At 54.2% G+C, this 19993-nt stretch overlaps 1 protein-coding gene across 6 annotated transcripts in view; it reads right to left on the minus strand.

Annotated features, from left to right (window-relative positions):
• Positions 1–19993, minus strand: part of CASKIN2 (CASK interacting protein 2) — a 75853-nt gene that overhangs the window by 7818 nt on the left and 48042 nt on the right. For 2 of the 6 annotated variants that reach the window (XM_054047335.1, XM_054047336.1), the window contains 12 exons: positions 13818–13869; positions 9689–9786; positions 9018–9163; positions 7449–7544; positions 5980–6110; positions 5311–5419; positions 4676–4784; positions 4189–4283; positions 3651–3768; positions 2764–2844; positions 1996–2117; positions 1029–1110 (listed from right to left, as the gene is read on the minus strand). In XM_054047335.1, the coding sequence (XP_053903310.1) occupies positions 1029–1110; positions 1996–2117; positions 2764–2844; positions 3651–3768; positions 4189–4283; positions 4676–4784; positions 5311–5419; positions 5980–6110; positions 7449–7544; positions 9018–9163; positions 9689–9786; positions 13818–13869 (1239 nt within the window). The remainder of the gene's footprint in view (positions 1–1028; positions 1111–1995; positions 2118–2763; positions 2845–3650; positions 3769–4188; positions 4284–4675; positions 4785–5310; positions 5420–5979; positions 6111–7448; positions 7545–9017; positions 9164–9688; positions 9787–13817; positions 13870–19993) is intronic. The other 4 variants (XM_054047338.1, XM_054047337.1, XM_054047340.1 and 1 more) reach the window with 4 other exon arrangements.

The raw sequence follows: 19993 nt of genomic DNA on the forward strand, positions 1-19993 counted from the left end.
GAACTCTCAGCCCTGCTGCATTGAGGAAGGCAGGGATGTTAATGTCACCCAGTGAGCCAGCGGCAGAGCACAGACCCCAGGTGTCCTGCTTGCCAGCCATGTGCTGCAGCATGAGTCTTATCCCCTCTTCAAAGCCCTCTCTGCTTCCAACTCCTCCAAAGCATGTCCGAGAGAGCCGGAGCCTTCACCCAGCTCTGACCCCACGCACCTGGCAGCAGCCCAGAGTGAGCACGGCAGCCTGGTTTGTCTGATCTCAAAACACAATTTGTCTCTTGCAGCTGATACCATCCCTGAGCAGGCTGGGAGCGGAGCAGGGGAAGTATTCCCTCCCATCCCTCGCTACTGGAGAGAAAGTGGGCCATGAACCAGCAGCAAGGGGCATTCAGCAAGCCCTCCTGAGCTCTCCCCAGCCCCCTGCATTTTCTGTCTAAGGCCAGAAAATACCAAATGCAAACAGTGACTCAGTGTGAAGAGGGATAACCGCATTCCCGTAGCCATCTCACGGGGGGAAGGCGCCAAGGCATTGTCCTTACACCCTTGGAGGCAGAAAGGCAAATCTCTCCCCCATTTTATAGAGGGAGAAGCTCACAGAAGAGATGTGACTTACGGTCTTACAGCAAGATTAGGGCAGAGCTGGGAATAGAACTCAGGTATCCTGATCCCTGCTCCTGTACTTAACCGTAGACCAGACCCTTCCTCTCCCTTCCGCCACAATTTTATTGTAAAAGGAAAAACATAGCCTAGAACGAGCTGCAAGCACCCTCCAATGTCAAACCAGAGCCATTCCCTGCAGCAGCAGGGCAAGGCGTGTTCCACTCTGTGGTGCCCAGTGCTGGACCCTGCACTAGTGGGACATGCTAGGGCTTTGTCTTGCCAAGAGAGGCCTGAGAGGGAGTAGCTGCCCCTCTGCTGGGAGTGGTAAGCCTGGTACGCAGGCACGGAGCTCTAAGGGCAGTGGGGGACAGAGGGTGGCTCCGACTTTACTCCAAGACACGGCCCGTGTTTCTTCCTGTGGTCTCTTTGCTTACCTGTCAAGGAGTTCAGCTGCCCATTCTGGTTATTTGATCCTAAGAGGTGCTGTTGTAGGTCCTCACCACCAGGGGGAAGCGGCTTCATAAGAGAGAAGAGACAATCAGAAGGGTCTGACAGGGTGGGTCTGGACTTGAGACTTCGCACTGGGTGTATTGGGTCAGCCCCTGAGCAATTCTCACACAGCGGTAGAGAGGAAGGGATGGCACAGGCGTGACAGCACTGGGACTGCCTTGTACAGCCTGGGGTAAGAGCCCTGGCCCGGGGCCTCGTTCTTGACAGGAGGTCTGTGTATCCTGCAACAGAACAGGGCCCTGGGAACCTATGCAGTCAACCGTTCCCAGGAGCCTCTTTGGGGGCTACAGCTAGAGGATAAAGGCCCTACTACTCCTGTCTGAGGGAGATCCTCCTTGAGCTCTCTCGGCTCTGTACCCCTAGCACAGTGACAGCTGCAGAATGGGTTTGTAACGTGCTCACCCCTCACTGCAGTAACTGCCCCTGGCTGGGTCCCAGTGGTGGGGTCAGAGATGGTCTCAAACCCTGTGCGTCCCTGTGGCAGGGCTGTGTTTCCGAAGGCTCCTCTCCATCGGGGTGGTTTTAGCAATTCTGGCCTTGCAAGGGTCTCGCCAGTTCAGACACAAGAATGTGCAATATAGTATGCTGCTACCACCACCAAGCCGTCAGCTCAGAGAAACTGGGTTGGGACGTCTAAGTCACTGGTGGAGAGGCTGGGTTAAAAGGAGAATGGGTGGGGTAGAATACAGTAGGAGTGGGGCCCTGGGGCTTGAGTCAGTATGAACCCATGGGACTGCAAGGGGCAGCTCAAGGCTCAGAAAGCCAAGGGGGGAGTTGAGGGTAGCCCTGGGGTTCTGGTGGACCCAGTCCCCCTTGGACCTTAAACCTCCCGTGAGACTTGCTCTGCTGCCTGGACACAGAACAGCGGGCGCTCTGTATCTGCCCTCCTACCGTGGCGTTCTCGATGAGGATACTGGTGCCCTGCCCGTTGGTGCCCTCAGTGCTCTGCCCGCTGCCGGCACTGCGAATACTGCCAATGCTGCCCTCGCTGCCCACGCTGTTCCTGTCTCCTGCTGTTATGGAGAGAGAAGAGGCATCGGGGCTCATGTAACTGAATGCTGGAGAAGGAGCCTGACGACCTGGGGCTAGCACCTCCCAATCCCGGTAGCCCCTTGGCACTGGGGCCGGGCCTGGACTAAGCCGCACAGAGAGGATGCTGTGGGACCAGAGGAAGAGAACTGGCACCTCCACAGGGCATGGTGTTCCCTGTGCAGAGACCCACATGCTTTGGCAGAGGGGCACTGTCCAGACTCCTCTGCCTGCCACTGGCACAGGGCCCAACCTCCACAAGACCCGCACAGAATCACTCAGCTTCACCGTTCCTTAGCACACACAGGACAATCCCGTTTCTAGAGAAATGGCTGGAAGGGAGGGTGGGTGGGAGAGGGGTGTGGCTGGATGTGGGGGTATCTATGGGTCAATGACCTCTACAGTCCCTTGAGCTGTGGTTTCCCCGAGGCTGCTGCTTTCCTCTAATTTCCCGCTTGGAGCCAGAAGGGGATTTTCTCCATCTCTTGGGTGGGATGGTGACGGGAGGGGCTCCCTGACGCTAGTCCCTGTCCAGCCCTCCCCAGCAGCGACCCCGACCTGAGTTCTCAGGCCCCAGGGCCGTCCTGGTTAAGGTGAGGTGGCCGTAGGGTGCCTGCTGCGGAGCATCACCTGGGAGTGGCTGCAGGCCGCCGGGAGGGGCGGCAATGCCCTGGCGCTGGTGTGCAGGCACCATGCGGGGAAGAGTCATGCCTGCATTTGAAGACAAAACACTCGTGTAAGAGCAGAGTGTGTGGAAGAGGAGAGGGCAGCATCAGTCATAGCAGGGTCCAGAAATACCCCCAACACTGTGCCTCTGGGGGGGCTCTGCAGAGGAAGGGCTCGTGGGGGAGTGTGCAGCTGGCACACCTGGGGCAGAGCCAGGACTGTACCAGAGTTTCCCTGGCCCTGCGAACAGGGCCTGGCTCCATCATTCCTGGCTCAGCACACTAGGAACAGATATTAATGCTTAGGCCAGGCCTGGGCCCCAGGATACCCGGCTCTGCTAACTCCTCCCTGCCACTGCACCCCAGCTTGTCCTAATGCTGCTCAGTTCTGACCTCCCCACACAGCCACACCTCAGCCCAGACCTGATGCCTAGGGACCCCCCTCAGCTCCACCGTCCTGACCCGCAGCGAGCTCTGCTGCCCCAGTGCTAGGATGAGTTGTGGGCTGCTGCAGGGACTTGGACCCAACCTCCACAGGGACTGCGCTGACACCAGACTCATTCCCGCTGTAAACAAAGGGGCATCTGAATCCCAGTCCCTAGTTGAGAGCAGCTCACCTGAGCTCATCTGCAGCCACTGTCCATCTCTGCTGCGCTACCAGCCCCCAGTCCTCCAGGCCAGAGGGGGCGCTGTCAGCCAGAGAGCCACACCACTGCCACTTCCCATTGGCTGCTGGGGTGGGGGCTGGGTCCAGGGAGCGGGTGGGTTGTAGTGAGGGTGGGAGAAGTCCAGGTCAGAGATATGCGCGCCCCCCCCCCTCATGCACTCCAGGGCGGTGTGTGTGTTACTGACCTGTCCGCTTGCTGATGACCTCGACGATGGAGGGAGGGAAGTAGCCGACCCGATCGGTGCCTTTCTGAGTGTCGTGGATGTGCCCCTTCCAGCGCCCGTCGGAGTGCTGCTCCAGGACCTGCGCGAGGCACCGGGCACGAGAGCGTTAGACCCCTGAGCAAGAGACTCCTTACAGGTGTCCCAGCACCAGCAGGAGCCAGGACATGGCATAATACAGGAACCCTGGCTATGGGCAGCGCCCAGCCAGGCCCAGCAGGAGGTGCTGTAGGGAACATGCAGGGTCCCTGGCTATGGGGAAGCTCCCAGCCACGCCCAACAGGAGGTGCTGTAGGGAACATGCAGGGTCCCTGGCTATGGGGAAGCTCCCAGCCACGCCCAGTAGGAGGAGCTGTAGGGAACATGCAAGGTCCCTGGCTATGGGCAATTCCCAGCAGGAGGTGCTGTAGGGAACATGCAGGGTCCCTGGCTGTGGGGAAGCTCCCAGCTACTCCAGTGTTTATTAGCCATGGTCTCTGCGCAGCTGCAGGTGATTGCTCACCGTGATGATATCTCCTGCCCGGATGTTGAGAGCAGTCGGGTCGTGGAGGTTCCAGAAATCCTTTAAAGCTCGGACTTTCAGGATTCCTGATGCCTCTGAAGAGAAGGGAAAGAGGGAAGAAAGAGCATGGGAGAAGTGTGGGGACAGGGCAGGAGAACAGGGCAGGGGACAGGAAAAGAGACGGAAAGAGAACATTAATAGCACGGCCAGGAACTCGGTCCCCTGCTATCCCCCCAAAGCCGGCACCCCAATGCCTGCGTATAAGTATTGAAGCCCCTCACCTGAGCACTCAAAGTCAGGTTAGCTGAGGGCCTGTTTGGAGGAGGGTTGGGATGTTGCCACACATGCCCCCATAGAAAGACTTTCTCCCTGCCAATGCCAGGTGAGAGTTGGGCAATCAGCTCCCTACAACAGGGCTCCTGGTTCTGCCCAGGGGATTACAGAGCACGTGGAACAGAGCCCAGCATTACGCTTAGATCCAGCTCACCTCTCAGGAGTTGCTTGATGTCCTTGCTGGCATGTGAGGTGGTGAACTGGTTCACGATGTCCAGGGCCGTCTGGTTGTAGGTGTTTCGGATGTTCACGTCTACGCCACCCTGCCGTGGGGGAGCCAGCAGAGACCCTGTCAGTGCCAGGGCCATTGGGCAGCCACGCCTCACACAAGAAGTGCTGCTGGAGAGGCAGCCTACAGGCAGGTCAGCACCTCCTCTGCAGCAGACCCAGACCCCTTCTGGAGGAGCAGGGGACCCAGCATTCAGAGGCCTGGGGGAGAAGAGCCCCCATCTTCTTTCATCACCTATCACTGGCAGTTTGGGGGACTAAGAGGAAGTTGGAGCAGGACCAGGCAGGATCGAGTCCCAGAAGCTGCACTGATGGAGGGAGGTTCTGTCTCTTGCCCTGTTAATCTTGTTACAGTTCTCATCCCCACCAGCCACTGCAGTCAGGCCACAGGTTGCATCTTCCCCTGCCCCTCTCCTCCCCCATCGCCCTCCAGAACTGAGCCACCGTCTCTCTCCCCCATCTCCAGCTGCTGTCTCTTATAGTGGATCGCTCTCCTAAGGGCTGCAGACTTGGTAGCTGAGGTACCGCCCCCTTCCTCCCTGCAAGGACCTTTCAGCTCACCTCCAGCAGCAGGCGCACCACCTCCGTCTTGCCGTAGAGCGCTGCCTCGTGCAGGGCTGTGCCCGTCTTCGTCTGCCTGTTGATCTCAATCCCAGCTTTCAGCAGCTGCCTGGGGGCGGGGTGGGGGGAATAAGCCGTGGTGGTTCAGAAGGAGCAAGTGGGTACTATGAGCCAGGAGGATAGGGTGGGCAGTGAGGCTGGGCAGCAGGCAGAGCCAGGGCTTGGAGTGGGGCAGGGTAAATCTGTCTCAACCAGGGTAAAATCATGAGGTGATTTGGGTTCACCGGATACCAAAGCCAAATGTCAATTCCAACTGCATAGGGTGAGAACTGGAGGGAGACAGTGGGACCAGTGATGGACAGGGGGTCTGGGGTAGGGCTGGGGGGGAGCCAGGCAGCCAGTGGAACCAGTGATGGACGGGGGTCTGGGGCAGGGCTGGGGGGAGCCAGGCAGCCGGGGATCTGGGGTAGAAGGCCCGAAGCTCCATGGAAAAAGAGCTCCAAGGCTAGGACTGGGGCAAGCAAAGGGCAGCATGTGGGGATCTCTGGGGAATCGAGCGGCAGGAGGGGAGTCTGGCACTGTGCATCGGCAGTGGACGCTGCTACGGGCCTGTGCAGATTAGGATGCTTGCGGCAGGGCGAGCCCAGTGGCTGGAGTGCTGTGCGTTACCTGATTATCTCCTTGTGCCCGTTCTTGGCTGCCAGGTGCAGAGGGGTGGTGTAGTTGGGGTCACTCGTGTCTTTGGACTGACCCTCCAGGAGCGCAACACACATGTGGCTGTTCAGCAGCAATTGGGCAACCTAGGGTGGGCGAGAGATGGGTGAATGATGGGGAGCATGGAAACAAGAGCACATGAACACCCTGTCCCCCGCCACTCTCCCCGGGAGCCCTGCAGCAGCCGGTGGATTGCTCAGCCGGCCCCATTCCAAAGGGTAGGAAGGGACTTCCTGGACTGCCCCTCCCAGATCCAGCCCCACGTGCATGGCCAGTGCTTAGAGAGCCTCAGTGGGTGGGGATCAGAGAAGGGCAGAGCCCAGCTATCCCTGGAAGCCCCTAGCAGTCACCACAGACAGGAATTGCTTTCCTCGTGATACCCCCTTTCAGACAGTGGCCCAAGGGCCAGGGATTCTGGGGCCCAAGCGTGCGCTGGCCTGGCCCGCCGGAAACGCCCACACAGAAGGGGAATTGTTGGTATCTTGGGGCAGCCCAGACGCCTGGAGCGGGGTTGTTTTTACTGCACTATTTATAACTACAGAAATGAAGACGGCCCCCTGCCGCCCCCATGGTGAGCGAGAAACAGTCCGTGGGGATGGCTGCACTGGCCAGGCCCCCTGAGAGCAGCGAATGGCATGGGTGCGTTTCTGTCGGCTTGCTGAGCTCCCTCAGGGTGGTGGGGGGGCCTTCCTGCCCCAGCAATGCAGAGCAGCCGGTGCACCTGTCCCCAGCAGCCGAGACAGGAATCCCTCGAGCCCTGCCAGGTTGGAATCTCAGGCCTGCAAACACAGCTGTGCAGAGCCTGCCCCTCAGCGCCTGTGGAGATTAGGAAGGCTCAGCCTGTCTGGTCACCACCAGCCTGGACTTAAATAGGAGCAGAGGAAAGATGGGGGTTGGGGAGCAGCGTCCCATGCTTGGAGCAGAGGACTCGGGTTCTATCCGGGCTCTGCCACTAACTCATTGCAGACTCGGGTTCTGTCCAGGCTCTGCTCACTGGCATCTCTCTGTAGCTCCGTTTTTCCCCGTGGGTAAACAGAGCTGATGATACTCTCCTCCCTCAGCACAGGGGAGGACATGCGGTGTGTAAACCCCCTGGGGGTGGAAGGAGCTATCGAAGGACAAAGCACTGGCCGTCACACTGAGCTTCACAGCCACGGCAGGGAGAGAACCCAGATTTTCCTGCCCTAACACATGACGCTAAGAGAGAACCTCCATCAGTGGCTAGCACCACAGGGCCTACGACATGCACCGAGGAATTCTGATCCCATCCAGTGGAGGGCAGTGGTGCATTGGCCAGTTCCTTGTAGTATTGTTACTGTGAAGGGGAAGAGACATGGGCCCTAATACAATGCCTCAGTCAGGAACGACTGGGACAGTGCAACAGAGCAGCTCTGCGCAGTGTGCAGGCAGGCTGCGGCCTTTACCTTAAGCCGGCCAAACTCACAGGCCAGGTCCAGGGGGGTTTTCTTTGCCTTATTGATGAGACACGGGTTGGACTGGTGCTGGAGCAGCATTTCTGACTGTGGAGGAGTAACAGACATGTAAGGCAGCAATGCAGGCAGGCTGGCGATCATGCCCCATCCAGCAAGCAGCCTCCTGACACCCCCATTCAACTGTTCCCCTCTCCCTACGGCTCCTACCTCCACCCCTCCCTCGGACAGGGCCCTGCTGGGACAGCAGCCTAAGGGGTGCTCTCCGGTGCCTGTGTCAAAGAGCACCCCGTCTGCCCCCTTTCCCCATTTCCACAGCCCCCTGCCTTCATCTCCCCTTCCAGGCAGGACTGCTGGGCTGAGCCCCCTCCAGGGTTAGACTAGGCAGAGGTGATTTGTGGGAAAGAGGCACGAGGGCCTCCCCAAAAAGTTTGTCCCGCCTGCCCAAGCCCGGGTCTGGGGCTCTTGTGGGGCAAGAGGATTCATAGATTCATAGATTCTAGGACTGGAAGGGACCTCGAGAGGTCATCGAGTCCAGTCCCCTGCCTGCATGGCAGGACCAAATACTGTCTAGACCATCCCTGATAGACATTTATCTAACCTACTCTTAAATATCTCCAGAGATGGAGATTCCACAACCTCCCTAGGCAATTTGTTCCAGTGTTTAACCACCCTGACAGTTAGGAACTTTTTCCTAATGTCCAACCTAGACCTCCCTTGCTGCAGTTTAAGCCCATTGCTTCTGGTTCTATCCTTAGAGGCTAAGGTGAACAAGTTCTCTCCCTCCTCCTTATGACACCCTTTTAGATACCTGAAAACTGCTATCATGTCCCCTCTCAGTCTTCTCTTTTCCAAACTAAACAAACCCAATTCTTTCAGCCTTCCTTCATAGGTCATGTTCTCAAGACATTTAATCATTCTCGTTGCTCTTCTCTGGGCCCTTTCCAATTTCTCCACATCTTTCTTGAAATGCGGTGCCCAGAATTGGACACAATACTCCAGCTGAGGCCTAACCAGAGCAGAGTAGAGCGGAAGAATGATTTCTTGTGTCCTGCTCACAACACACCTGTTAATACATCCCAGAATCACGTTTGCTTTTTTTGCAACAGCATCACACTGTTGACTCTCATTTAGCTTGTGGTCCACTATAACCCCTAGATCCCTTTCTGCCGTACTCCTTCCTAGACAGTCTCTTCCCATTCTGTATGTGTGAAACTGATTTTTTTCTTCCTAAGTGGAGCACTTTGCATTTGTCTTTGTTAAACTTCATCCTGTTTAACTCAGACCATTTCTCCAATTTGTCCAGATCATTTTGAATTATGACCCTGTCCTCCAAAGCAGTTGCAATCCCTCCCAGTTTGGTATCATCACAGGCCGAAGCCTGGATGCAGCCCAATGCTACTTCACCACTAACTGACACAATGTTGCCACACTGCAAACCAGTAGGCCAGTGGAAATCTGGATGAGGGGTATCAGGAGATTCGGGACCGGGCACACATGCTGCTGAGGGCACCTGGGCTCCCAGAGCCTCTGTCACCTCTCTCCCCAGGCTCCCTTACTCACCACCTCATAGTGCCCGTACTGCGCAGACAGATGCAGTGGGATCTGCCCGTCCAGTGATGCCATGTTGACCGAGGCGGCTGCCCGCAGCAGCAGGTGGACCGGCTCCACCCTCCCCTGCCAGGCAGCGTAGTGCAGCGGGCGCATCCCTGCGGGGAAGCAAGGTCAGGAGGAGGCCAAGAGGGGCCACCTCTCAGCACTAGACCGACACTAGCGATGTGGGAGCCCCAGGGTGGCATCTGGCAGGAGCTAGGCCTCACGAAGCCCAGGAGCTGAGCTCCCCGGGGGGGTGCCTGAAGAACGAGCACCACACTGACCCCTTCTGAGGCTCCAGATCAGCCCCCCAGCTCAAAGTAAATGGAGCTCCCCAGGGTGAGGAGCTGGAGATGACTCTATGGCTGCCGTCTCCCAATCCCGCTCACTGCAGCAATGAGAGGTCAAAGCAGGGCCTGCAGCGGGCACTTTGCCCCATGGGAGGGGTCCCAGGTGCACTGCTCCCTCAGGATGGGGGCAGGCAGAGGGCACGTCCACCTTACGCAGACAGACGGGTGCTCCCCAGTCACGGGGTGTGAGGGGGAAGTGGTAGGCTGGTGGAGACACTGTTCCCTCCTGGAGGTAAGGGGGAGCTGGGAAGGCGGTTAGGGGCCCCAGTCTGAGGTGAGTCAGCTGCTTACCATTGCTGTCCTTTATGTCAACAGTGGCCTGTGCCTCCAGCAGCAGGGAGATGAGCTCCAGGCTCCCACCCAGGGCCGCATGGTGCAGTGCTGAGAACCTGAGAACAGCAAAAGACAAGGGTCTCAGAAGCAGCCAACTCTGTGGCTTCATGCCCTCGAAGCCCAACCCAGCCCTGCACAGGGGCAAAGGTGGCCATTTCTCTCCTCTCTCCAAATCAAAAGTGGCTAGAGCCGATTTCCCACTGCCCCGGCATTTCCCAATTCCAGGCAGCTGGTCTCAGTCCAGGCTGCTCCACAGCTCAGGCATTCCCACAGTTCCTGGCCACATTGCTGCTAGAACAGGGGCAAACCCCACTTCTCTATCAGCCTCCACTTATTACATACACCAGGTCCCTGGTGCAGGGCCGGCTCCAGGCACCAGCTTAACAAGCAGGTGCTTGGAGCGGCCAAGGGAGAGGGGCGGCACCTGCGGCAATTCGGGGGCAGCAGGTCCCTCACTCCCTCTAGGAGCGAAGGACCTGACGCTGAACTGCCACCGCCGATCGCGACCTATTTTTTTTTTTTTTTGCTTGGGGCGGCAGAAATGCTGGAGCCGGCCCTGCCCTGGTGTGAAGCCATTGAGTTCAGCAGGGCTCTGCCATGGTGGAGTTTGGCACGATGTAGCTGGCAGGACTCTTCCTCCCACAATCATCTCACACTGGCTCCTGGAGACTTGGTGGTTGTCCCATGAGACCCCAAAGCAAGCTAGCACCAGACACTTGAGGGAGACGTGCTGAGACCTGGCACACTCGGTACATGGCTGGTGACACCAGCCAGGCCTTGCTCTCTTACTCCACCACCTCTCCTGCTGCTGTCTGAACAGTTTAGACCAAGGCCCATAGCGCACAGCTCCTGAGAGGGGATGCAGCTTCTCCACAAGGCCAGAACACGCTCTGCCAAATGCCTTGAGTTAGAAGGGACTGACCTGATCCTATATATCAAACTATATCCTGCCCCCCTCACATTTTCCACTGGCAAAGCTCTCCCAGTCCAAGGCAATCCAAGCACTGCTTTCTCTCTCCAGCCTCCCCATCTGTTTCTATTTACAGCTCTCCAGTGCTGACCAGCCTGACCCGGCCCAACTCCTAGCAATCCCCCGCCCTGGGAAGCACCTGCTTCCAAATCCCTGTCTCTGAGGCGTTCTTGGTCAGAGCACCCACTCTGCATTGCACATTGGCAGAGGTCCTGCTGCTGTGCTCAAACTCTGTTGGTGTCCTGTTGGCCCTGACACTGAGCCTTGGGTCTCAGTTTTCCTGACAGCAAAATGGGGAGAAAACACCTCCTTGCATCCCAAGGGAAGAGGTCTATGTGCAGTAGGTGCTGAGGAGTTGTCTTATTGTGGGAGCGCCCCTTCCCCGATCAATGCCTTTGCCCTCTACAGACGGAAGGAGGGAGGGAACAAGCAAGGCTGGGGCAATTAGAAGAGTCCAGCTGGGGCCAGCTTTGCTCTCTGGGCAGCAGCAGGACAAGCAGGCAGAAAACCCAGCACTTGAGGGGTTTTGCCAGGGGACAGGTTTTCCAGGCGATTCTCAGGGGGTCGTGGTGTGTGTGTGTCCCACTTCCCTCTTGGCCTAACCCCGCCTCCCGCTCTGGCCCCGACGCTTGCAGTCTCACTGCCAGCATGGCTGGCTCTCCCCCTGTCCGAAGCCCATGGCAGAGTGTGTGAGGCCAGCTAGAATGAATGAGCCCTGTGTTCCAGGGCTGTGAAAGAAGCCTGTTTGTCTAGAGCGCTCCCTCCTTCCCCTGCGCTCCCCCTGCTCCGGGCTGCTTCATTCATGTGAAGGGCCGCGTCTGAGCAAGGGAGGCTCAGCGCCCACGGGGAGCAGCATGGGAATTCAGAGCTCAGTCAGGCTTCGCTCCCTTAACGCTCTGGGGCTGGCACGGAACTTTCCCCTGCAACGTTCGAAGAGCGGGTGAGCTCACTTGGGGCGGCCCCGCGCACCGCAGGAGCCTCTGTGCATCCCAGCCCGGAGCTACTCCCGCAGCAGGTCAGCCCAGGGGCCCCGCTAGTCCAGGATCCCCTTTCTAACGGGAGCCAGCAGCAGCTGCTTCAGATGAAGGGGAAGAAACTCTGGGGTAACCTGCCCATGGGGAAGCTCCTTCCTCACCCCAGGCACATGCGGTACGTCTACACAGCCCGCAGCAGCAAAACTCCCAGCCCGGTTCACGCCAGCGCTCTCAGCACAGCTGTGCAGACAGCGCTTTGAAGTTGTGGCTCAAGCAGACACTCGGGCTGAGCAGCTCCCCCGTCCCTAGGCTTCCGAGCCTGAGCCGCAACTTCAAAGCACCGTCTGCACAGCACTAGTGTGAGCACTGCTGCCTGAATCTGCTGACCCGGGCGCAGAGACTCGCTGCCACAGGCTGTGTAGACGTAATCGTAGGGGCTGGCTCATGCCAGGTACAGGAGGAGTTAGATCCCCTAATATTCTGAAATACCCCCTTGGGTCACTGCACGGTCTCGTTATCCGTAGGAATGTCTCAGAGGGAACAGGGTCCAGAGAGAGCGGCGTGCCCTGAGAGCCGGGACCACAGTGGGCTGACGACTTGGCTAGGAGGCGCTAGCTGTGGAATCCAAAGACCTGGGTTCTAGTCCTGGCTCGGACACTCACATTTGCTGAGCTCTAAGCAACTTTCACTTGTAATCCGAGTCCAGACAAGCCACGCTGTGCGGGGCTAGCTTAGCTACCTAGTGAATGGGCACATCTCTGCAGGTGTGACCTGACCACAGCAGGCCCCCACTGGAGCTTCTTCTGCGTTGGCCAGCACTGTTCACCCCTTAACACTCGAGTGATCTGGCCATCTCACTGAGGTCAAATTCAAAACCTTTGTCTCCGTTTAAAAGTAAGAAGGAAGGGAAGGAGGAAGACAAAACTCAAAAACCTGGGAAATTCCAGAGTCAACGCATCTTTGTTTCAAAAGCCAGCTTAAGATTGCTAAATAAACCCTCACTACCCCCAACATTTACAAACCCCAAGCGAGGAAGTGTATAGTTAAGGATGTCATAAATCTTGCACTGCTCTCCTAGCAGAACACACACACTCTTCTTATCAAGTCTGATGAAACGCACGACTCATCATACCATCTCCACCTTTTCTCTGACTCAAAAGAAATACGATTCTTTCATCAGCAATTTCAAAACAATCACACCAAACCCTTCTGGAACAGGGAACATTCCTCTGTACATTCATAATGGGTCTGACACAGATCGATCAGCCTTGCCTACATCTTTACCAAAAAAATCAATAACTTACCATTTCTTGTTACACTTTTCCTATTCATCTATATCATTCTCAAGAAACAGCCATCCTAAGTACTTTACCAAAAAATCCTAGTGGTCAATTGATAAACGTTCTAACTGACAATGTTTCCCATTTAACAGAGTCCCTTAAAAGAAAACGTGTAGGTACTGAAATTAAGTAACAAATAGAATATATAAAAAACTGCCACCAGAATTAAGAATTAAGGTGGCGATGAAATATCTTTACACTTGATAAGAACAGTGTGTTTATATTATATTGACAGTGTAACATTTGTGGTTTTCTTAACTCAGTATAATTTTTGAGAAGTGCTTGGATTTCGTAAGTGGTGAGATAGGCAGGTATGTTGTGGTTTAGCAATCTCAGCTTGTCTTTTAACAGAAGATTTTGGAGAGGGGGTGGAATATAAATAAAGGGTCGGGCTAGAGAATAATTTCCAAGGGAGCCTATAGAACACATACAAGGAGAAGAGGGGCACTGGGAATTAACGCTCCTCCTAATGGGCTCCGGTGCCAGTTCGCCAGGCTCCAGAAGTGGCTTTTACCCCAAATGCTCTGCTCCTGGAAGGCACCATACTGTGCCCATCTCTGGCCTTGGAAAGTTATTCAAAGCAGGGAGGAGGTTTTAACAAGCTGGAGAGTACATAGAATGGGCATCTCTGGTCAGTAATGCAAGAGGACACACTACATCAAACCCATCAGCTGTCCGGTTACTGTTAAACCAACCCTAAACCAGCAGCCAAGTACAGCCAGGAATGCTAGTGGCCCAGAGGCACCACCGGCTCATGCCAACATATTACTGAGACTGAATGAGAAGGTTTGGGAAACACTCACCCGTCCGCGTCCTGGTAATTCACATTCAGTCGCTTGGCTGATCCCAGGAGCTCTGTAAAGAGAAGAGTAGACAGTCAGCGCAGAACTCCCACAACCACTGCTCCTTGCATGATGAACACGGGCTGCATGGGAGAACTCATCCCACTGGAGCAGGAGAAAGGACCTAACAAGCATCATTTGAGACAGGGATCACACGTGCAGCCCTCTGATGAGAAACTCTGGGAACACTCAGGTCTGTGGGAGAACATGTCCACAGCTGTGATGCAGCTACCCTTTTGTACCCTTGCAAAGAGAACACACCTGCCGCCTTTGCACAGTCAGACCGATGATACAGCAAGCACGGTTAGAGGGATATAGGAAGAGGTCAATGACTGGTTTGAAGAATTAAAAGAACCCGCTAGTAGCCAGAGGAAATACCCCCCCTTGGCAGGGTTCCCCGGAGACACCACAGTCCCTGCCTTGCCTGTATTTTAGGGAGAACACTGAGAAGCTGGGCTGAATTTTTACCTTTTCAGTTGATCAAAACAGAGCAATCACACACCAAGCTCGCCCTACAGGCCCCACTCTGGTCACTGCCTGATCTAGACCCTCAATTTCTTTCCGTAGCAGCTTACCTGTGCCTGCAGGACAATGCTTACTTTCTCTAATCGCTCCCTACGGACCATCCGTGGCTGCAGGGAGGGATGGATATAAGCCCCCATATCCCCTCACTCTCTCAGACTGTGGCAGACCCCATGGTCCCCTGAGAAATTTGAGACTCTCCTACAAATTGGGTTCAGCCTTCCCCCTTGGCCAGGGGATTCCTGGGTCCCAAATCTGGCTCTGGGGTGGCCACCCTGCCCCACGCTCCTGGCTCCTGTTTGTGCACAGGAGCACATCCAGCAGCCCTTTCTAGAGCATCCTGTATGTGGACAGGACAGAGCTTGCCTGTCCCCCAACCTATCAGTACTGACCTCCCTGCGAGCAAGCCAGCGCCTGACCCATCCCTGTCTCTTCTTCTTTCACTCCAGCTTCTTCTGCATTGACCTGCGCGTACCCAACCTGGCTCTAGCCCAGCAATCCTTTCTTCCTCCGTTCCCTCTGCCACCACTGCTCAACACACCCCATCTCCAGCATCTCCGCAGCCCCTCAAGCTCCCGTTACATAGAGCGGGAGCAGCAGGAGCGATCCTGTCTCTTTCACTCAACGGGATGGCACCTCTGTTCAGTTCCCCTCTGGGGACGCTCCATTTATAAAGTCCGCTGCCTGAAAAGTGCCGAGCTGGTACGTTTTGCTTCCGCCCCTGAGCTTCTTACCCGCTCCTCGCTGCCAAGGAATGGCCCACGGACCAGATGGTTGGCATTTTTACTACTAGGGCAGAGGCTGAGGTCACAGGTTGTGAATGTAGAACTGTATTGTTTCCCACATTCCCTTAATCTAGCCCACCCCCATGGAAAATCTGGGGTGTGGAGAACTATATAAAGGAAGAGGACCCCTGCCCCCCATCACACAGTTGATGAATTAAGCTCCCAACTCTCTCCAGTGATGAATTCAAATTAATTCTTTCCTCCTACACGGGGTATTTTATTCTCATCTGGGGGGGTTGAGAGCAGATTAAAATCTCTGGAATTTATGTGCTAAGTAAGAATGAAAGGAAGAGGACAAGGTGGTTAAAGGGGTGTATGTGTGGAGAATCAATCATTTCTAGACCAATTTTTGCCCATTGCGTTCCCCTGCAATCGGGTGTCAGGTTGGGTAACTCACTGCACCAAGCCACTTCCCTGAGAGTCCATTTCCCTTTCAAAGTGGCCATTTATCCAAGCCCATGCCCAGTGTTTTATATTTCACTGAGTTTCTGTGTTGATCCATATGGGAAATTTGGGCCCTAAACCAGCCACTCTCAATTTAGGGTGGAATAATTAGACAAAGCATGGATAGAATTTGCTGGATCAATCATGCATTGCTGGAGAGAGCACCTCCTCCCTTGAAATTCCTGACATCTGTGCCGGCCTCCCTGTATTTCTCCCTCCTGTTGACTCTCCATCCCTTAAGATCTCTCTTTTTCTCCCTCTCACAGTTTCTCTGTAAAATTTGTATGGAAGATGCCATACGGAATAAAGATGTGCTGTATGGCAGGAAAGATGACCCTTGCTAGGGGAACAACAGAGTAGAATGGGAGAGGGACTCATTTACTCATGCGAATTATAATGAAAAGGAAACCAAGTAATTGCAGTTTTCTTTGTGTTAATTATTGCAGTTTAAAATGTTTTGTAAATAGGTTAATTAATGCAAAATGGTCTTCAAGTCGCTGTTTGCAGAGGACTCTGCCTAGCGTAACTAGTCCCCACAGCAGAGGTCTAGATGGAATCAGAATAATGAGCTATTCTAGGGATTTTTCATCTTCAAAGTACCAGGCAAACATTAATGCACAGTTCTATGCTGAAGAGTGTCTCAAAAGACATGACATCTCCTTACTCAACGGACCTGCTCCCTGGGGATGTTTAGTCAAAACTGCTGATATAAAGAACAAAAAGAAATGTTTACTTCCCCCCCCCCGCCACTACCCTCGCAGAGCCAGCAAAGCTAAGGGTTCAGGTCGTACTCATGCATCATCATGAGAGTTACTTACTAAATTCCCATCCACTACACCTGTGCACTGCCATTGAAGGCTATCAGATTGCACAAGATTCACTGAGGACATCACTTGGCATGGGACTTTTTTTTATTGGTGATGATGCATGAGAAGAAAAGAGCCCAGCTTGACTCTCAGATCCCAGGCTGAGTTTGCAGAACTGCCAGTTAAAATAAAATAATAATAATAATGTGAACTGGCCATATGTAATCTGAGTCACAGAGACAAAACATGGAACCCCACGATGCCAGTTTTACAGAGTCACTCTCAAAGCAAATTGCTCTTTAATGGCACAGAAGAAGCCAGGAAAGCAACAAGCTTCTGTAACAAATAGCCCTCATGCTGTCTAGCTTACTGTTCTGGAATTGTTCCTAAAGGGGTGGGGGGCATGGTTCCAGGAAAGGCTGTTGGGGATTTTAAAAGGGCATGGTCAAAATAAAAATTACAGATATAATACATAAAAATCCCCTTACTTTTTTTTTTGGTTTGTTTTTTTACTGAAAACAACATCTTAAATGAGTCAAACAACTTTACATCTGTGCTGATTGGTTGATTGGTGCCACAGAAATGCCCAATCATTTACTTTGCACCATGTATGCTGTTCGTTTACTTTTTGCCTTATAGGCAGTTTAGGCAGAGGAACTAGACTGGTCAGTTCCACTTTCTGGAGTTTATATCCATCCACCTCAGCTGATGCCTGATGCTGGAACTGGGGTTTACTGAAGGGAAAATGCCTGCTAAAAAGATGGGGTCTTTAAGAATTCTAAAAACACGTGATTATTGGTCACATGCACTATCAGCAAGACATAATAAGGGGCTTACTCTCCAAAAGGCCCAAGTGAGTCTAGGACAGAGCTACAGGGACAGGTAATGTGCAGGTAGATACAGCACAGTGACGCTACTTCAAACATTTAGCAGAATAGGTGAGTCAGGAGGTTTGATTTCTTGTTTTTAAAATGGCAGGAGGATTTGGCATAAGTTAGATGGGAGGCTCTTCCAGGTGCGAATGAGACAGCAGATGGAGCTGTGATGAAGTGAAAGAGCGAGAACACCTCCCCAGAAAGAAGAATTATACTCTCTTTTTACCTCAGCCCCAAACTTTTCAACAAACTCTCTACAGAAAACAATTTCCTCTCAGCCAAGCCGGATGCATTGAGACATCAAGAGAGCCCCCCACATTCTTCAAACAGCAGCCCAGAAGGGATCCCATTCAAACCTGCATCCATGGAGCAGCAGCATAAGCAGATGTGATAGTCCATCCAATATACTGACTGCGAGGGTGACCAGACAGCAAATGTGAAAAATTGGGACGGGGTGGGGGTAATAGGCGCCTACATAAGAAAAAGCCCTGAATGTCGGGACTATCCCTATAAAATCGGGACATCTTGTCACCCTACTGACTGCACACTGGAAGCCACTGCCCCTTCCTCACAGAGCACTGCAGTACCTCTCCCTCCACTGCCACAAGCAGGAGGATCCTAGGGGCCCTCGTGGACTTGTTTGTGAAGATTAGCAGCAATCACAGTTCAAACAGCCCCCTGCCCCTTGAAATTCCATTACCGAAGCACTGTCAAGGGAAAGTGGCCTGGAGACGCCTGGACTGAAAAGCAGAGCTGCGATGAGGTAAACTTCTCTCCCCTCCCTCCCCAGGGATGCAGCTGTCAACATCTGTAAGGCAGAATTCCTGAGACTTAACTCTCGGCACAGAGGAGAATTCCTCAAATTAGTTCTTCATTCCAGAGTGCCAGATAGCTCCTAACCAGGGTACCACACAGGGGGAGGAGCCAAGAGGTACTAACAGAGGACTGGCTAGCAGATGGGGAAGAGAAAAGAAAGAAGTGGCCATAACTTGCACGTCTTTAGCACTTTCCATCCAAGGAGATCAAGGCATCTCCCAGACAGTAATGAATTACTGCTCACATCCTTCCCGGGAAGTAGGTGCAGAATTTACCCCCATTTTACAGGGCTCAGAGAGGTGAAGTTACTTGCCCTAAATCGTACAGAAAGTCAGTGGCATAGCTGGGAATAGAACCCAGGCATTCGGACTCCAAAGCCCCTTGTGGAGGAGAGGGTGTGACTGATGGAAGAGAGAAAAAGATGGGGGTGGGGAAAGGGGTTGTGAGATAGAGAAGGGAGGGGAAGAGAGAGAATTCAGAAGAGGGTCAGAGATTGGAGGGGAAAAGGAACACAGGAAGTCGGCCTAACATTTGAAAGCCATTCTGGCCTCCAGCTGCTCCTCTGCGCCATCCACAACCAAAGCTGGCCTCCTCTTGAACAGCTGATGCACAAGGACAACCCCAGGAGACAGGGACCCTATTTATCAAAGCACTCGGCAGGCCAAGATTATTTACAGTGGACAGAGGGGTTCCTCTGCCCATGCCACATAAATCAGCCAGGCTACAGGAGATTTCATTCCCATTTCCAAAAGGTTAGTGCTTTCCCTTCCAGGGAATTAGGAAATCCTGGGACAGAGCATGGCGCTTCAGGGAAACTACGGCACTGACAGATTCGGAAGGAAAGGGGGCGGGGGGATTCATCACTGCCTGGCAAGCACTCTGCACCCCTGATCAAGGCATATCATGGAAACTAAGGCTTCTTGGCACAACAGAGTCAGGAGAGATGGACAACTAAAGCCGTGGGAGTGTCCCTGATTTCGTAAAACAACCCTCTCCTCAACTCTGTCCCATTACCTAGAGCCCTAATAGAATGCATGAATCTAACGGCCAAGCAGGATTAGCGTGGGATCCCAGCCCAGAGAGGAGAGAGCAGTGGGTCAGGGCCCTCCCTGGTGAATCCAATTCTCTAACTGGAAGTCATGCAAGACAACGTTCCCTTAGAGCACTGCCTCTAATGGTGACAATGTTAGTGCTTGGAGTGTAGCTCAAAGGCTCAGGCTGATAAAGAAGTGCCCAAGATCACTGCCTCCTGTACAGCCCTAGGAGCGGGACAACCAGGGGTTGAGGAGATGCAACACAGCTGGTCTTGTACCAGACTGGATCCCAAATAGATTTACAGTTGGAGATTTCACTGTCACTTACAGAGTGCTGGGCGCTTTGCAGAGATGGCGGCGCAGTCCCTGTGCCGAGAGGTGTACCTGTTATGCCAAGGATGGAGCCCAAGGGGCTGCTTTTCAAGGCTCTGTGGAAGAACTCGGGCTCAGAGCAGGGAAGGGCCTGACACACCAAGTTCTGACCTGGAGCCGTCACGTCCCCCAGCTTGGAGCGTGGAGGTCTTGGCCCCGGGCCCAGCTCTGGTTCTCAGGAAGGACCTGAAGACAGAGTCAAACACTAAATAGCAGCTCAGGGAAGAGAGGCCCTGATACCAGTGCCTGGACAGGAAGCTTTGTCGTCACATCCTTTCATTCTAAGGGTTTAACTGGAAACAGCAGAGGAGATGAGGAGGGGGCAGATTCCCACTCTCCAGAGGTTTGTGCCCTAAACCTGGCCTGGGGCCTCTGCCATGGGGACTGGGTAACAAGGGGTGAAGAACGGGACATTGTTAAAATCTCCACATCTTCAAACTTTCTCCCTGCGAGAGGCCTGAGACAGGCAAACAGGACATGGGC

Source organism: Malaclemys terrapin, chromosome 13 (assembly GCF_027887155.1).
Source record: "Malaclemys terrapin pileata isolate rMalTer1 chromosome 13, rMalTer1.hap1, whole genome shotgun sequence".
Classification (NCBI taxonomy): domain Eukaryota; kingdom Metazoa; phylum Chordata; order Testudines; family Emydidae; genus Malaclemys; species Malaclemys terrapin.